The sequence below is a fragment of the Gymnoscopelus braueri genome, assembly GCF_963280865.1.
Source record: "Gymnoscopelus braueri genome assembly, chromosome: 14".
NCBI classification, from domain to species: domain Eukaryota; kingdom Metazoa; phylum Chordata; class Actinopteri; order Myctophiformes; family Myctophidae; genus Gymnoscopelus; species Gymnoscopelus braueri.
In genome coordinates this window covers 4,694,339-4,696,838 of record NC_137619.1, presented here as the reverse complement: position 1 = coordinate 4,696,838, position 2,500 = coordinate 4,694,339, and the positions used below count along the sequence as shown (strand labels likewise).

General features: G+C 46.9%; 1 protein-coding gene across 2 annotated transcripts in view; it reads left to right on the top strand.

Annotated features, from left to right (window-relative positions):
• Positions 1–2,500, top strand: part of hectd2 (HECT domain containing 2) — a 32,115-nt gene that overhangs the window by 9,866 nt on the left and 19,749 nt on the right. For both annotated transcript variants that reach the window (XM_080449943.1, XM_080449942.1), the window contains exon 7: positions 158–203. In XM_080449943.1, the coding sequence (XP_080306069.1) occupies positions 158–203 (46 nt within the window). The remainder of the gene's footprint in view (positions 1–157; positions 204–2,500) is intronic.

Genomic DNA, 2,500 nt, shown 5'->3' with positions numbered 1-2,500 from the left:
AGGGTTGAGTGGACGGTTTCCTGAACTGACATCTATGGTTAAATGCTATACGTATCCACGTAAACAACAACAACAAAACAAGCTTTTAATGGCATCCAAAGTTGTTTCGTTCACACACGTCACACTCATTTCTAATGGAGAATTTGTTTTCTTTCAGACCTCGAACCAAAGACGACCTGAGAGCTTATTTAATTCTGCTACAGGTGAGATCCTGCTAAACCCACCGACACTGATCAGTTAGCTGTTAGCTGTTAGCTAAGTGATTGTGATGAGATGAACTGGTCAGTTGAACCTGAATATGCCATAGAGTTATAATATATCTAGAGGGCAGATTGCCCCGCCCCCCAGCTATTCATTTCTATGAAAGTTGCTCAGTTGCGTTTGAAGCACCCGGAAGTCTGCCGGAGGTTTAACATTGGGTCCATTGGGACTAATATAATCTGTCTGCCGGAAGTACCAATATTGGGTCGAATAGGCGTGACCATAGAGTTATGAGCAGCCTGCGCACTAGGGTTTCAAACGGTAGAAGCCTGCGCAGTAGCATTTTAAATGCGGAATTGTTGCGTTCTCAGATTGACCACCAGGCGACGGCCGCTTCACCGTTCTACTGCGGCTCTGGGGGCTTGGAATATGCGTGGCTCCATTACCCAAGCATTGTTTTAACCTGAGGCTGATTCTACAAACTAGAGGTGAACGTCTAGAGTTCGCAGACCTCACACCTACGACGCACCACAGATCTGACTGACATGCCCATATATGGAGATCTCTGTATCTGTCAGTCCTTGTCCCTTTCATGTAGCCTGGTAAACCCCTCCCTCCGGATATCTCATTTAGGAGTGAGTCTGGCATGCAGGCCTGTCTGGGCGTTTCTGCGAAGCGTCCTCGCTTCATTGTGTGGTTCCGTAATTTATCAATTATTACAATTATCTTGTCATTAGACATGTTTCGACTGGATAGCAGCATCAGAGTGCAGTGGATCCAGTGCCATTTAAGAGAGAAATGTGTGAAAACAAGAACACCGGCACAAATCAGTATCGTTACGCATGCAGGACATCAGTTTGTGTTGTGAGTGACATCAGACCAGAGCTTTGTCAGCCTATATAAGCTGTTGAAGACGTTGAGAGAGAGAGACACAGTGAAGAGACAGACAGCGTAACGTGAAGAGAGAAAGAGAAGTTTTTAGGAATTGAGACATATAGCCTGAGACAGAGGAGAGTCAGACAGACATAGAAAGACAAAGAGAGATAGAGATGCTGTGGTGGTCGGTGCCTCTGAAAAGAGGACCACAGACAGACAACTTCCATGGTTGTGCTGCTGGGCCAGTGGAGGACAAGGTGTATTCATTTGGAGGGTTCTATAACAGCCTGGCCTACAACAAGGATCAGATCGATGTTCACGTCTTCAACACAGTGACTTTGTGCTGGATGACGTTGCCCCCAGTGACAACTGGAAGAGGAGAATGTTCCCTTGATGTTCCCTCCATGCGCTACAGACACACAGCTGTACTGATAGAAGATATCATCTACATCTGGGGAGGGATGGTGAATTGTGAGATAGAAGTGGATGGCATATGGTTTACCATTAAGGGGAACAGGGACAACATTCTTTATGCATTTGATGTCGACGCCCACAGATGGTTCAAGCCGAAGGTTTCCAGATCTGTTCCAGAGGCGAGGTACAAACACTCAGCCTGTGTCTTGGAGAAGGTCATGTTTATCCATGGAGGATGGAACAAGCTGACTGGATGCACTAATGACATCTGCAAGTTGGACACCACCACAATGATCTGGTCTTTAGTTAACACCAGAGGTACTCCAGCACCTGTTTCATCACTTCACTCTGCCACCATCATCGGGACAAAGATGTTTGTATTTGGGGGTGTAGGGCACCAGGACAACAACATCAGAGTTTTTGACACAGAGACCAACTGCTGGCTGAACACACCTTCTGCACAGCTTCTTCCAGAACAACGTCAGGATCATGCAGCCTTTGTCTACAATGGAGAACTGTACATATATGGTGGCATCAACTTTGGTCTGAAACAACGGTTCAATGATCTGTGGAAATTAAATCCAAAGACCTTCTCCTGGAAGAAGGTTGAGCCCAAAGGGAAAGGCCCAGATTTGTCGGGTCCAATGTGCTGTTGCATGGTGGGAGATTGCTCATATCTTACACTTAATTCCTAGTCTGAAGACGTTATGCAAGCTAGCAGTTCTTCAGAACGGTCTGGAGCAGTCAGGACTCCCACACAACATCAGGTGGGAACTGGCAGCCATGACAACAGAATAATTGACATGAGTGTGCTCACTGGTAGCGAGGACACAAACATTCTCTTCCAGTGGATGTTGAAGATAATGAAGGAAATTACGCTAAGGTGTGTCTGATCTGTACATCCCATAACGACAAAACATCCCAGAGCGGAGGCTCTGGCACGTGAAGGGACTAGGCTCTGTGGGTGGCCTCCTGGCCGGGCTCCTCCTTCGTCTCACCAGGTCCAGGA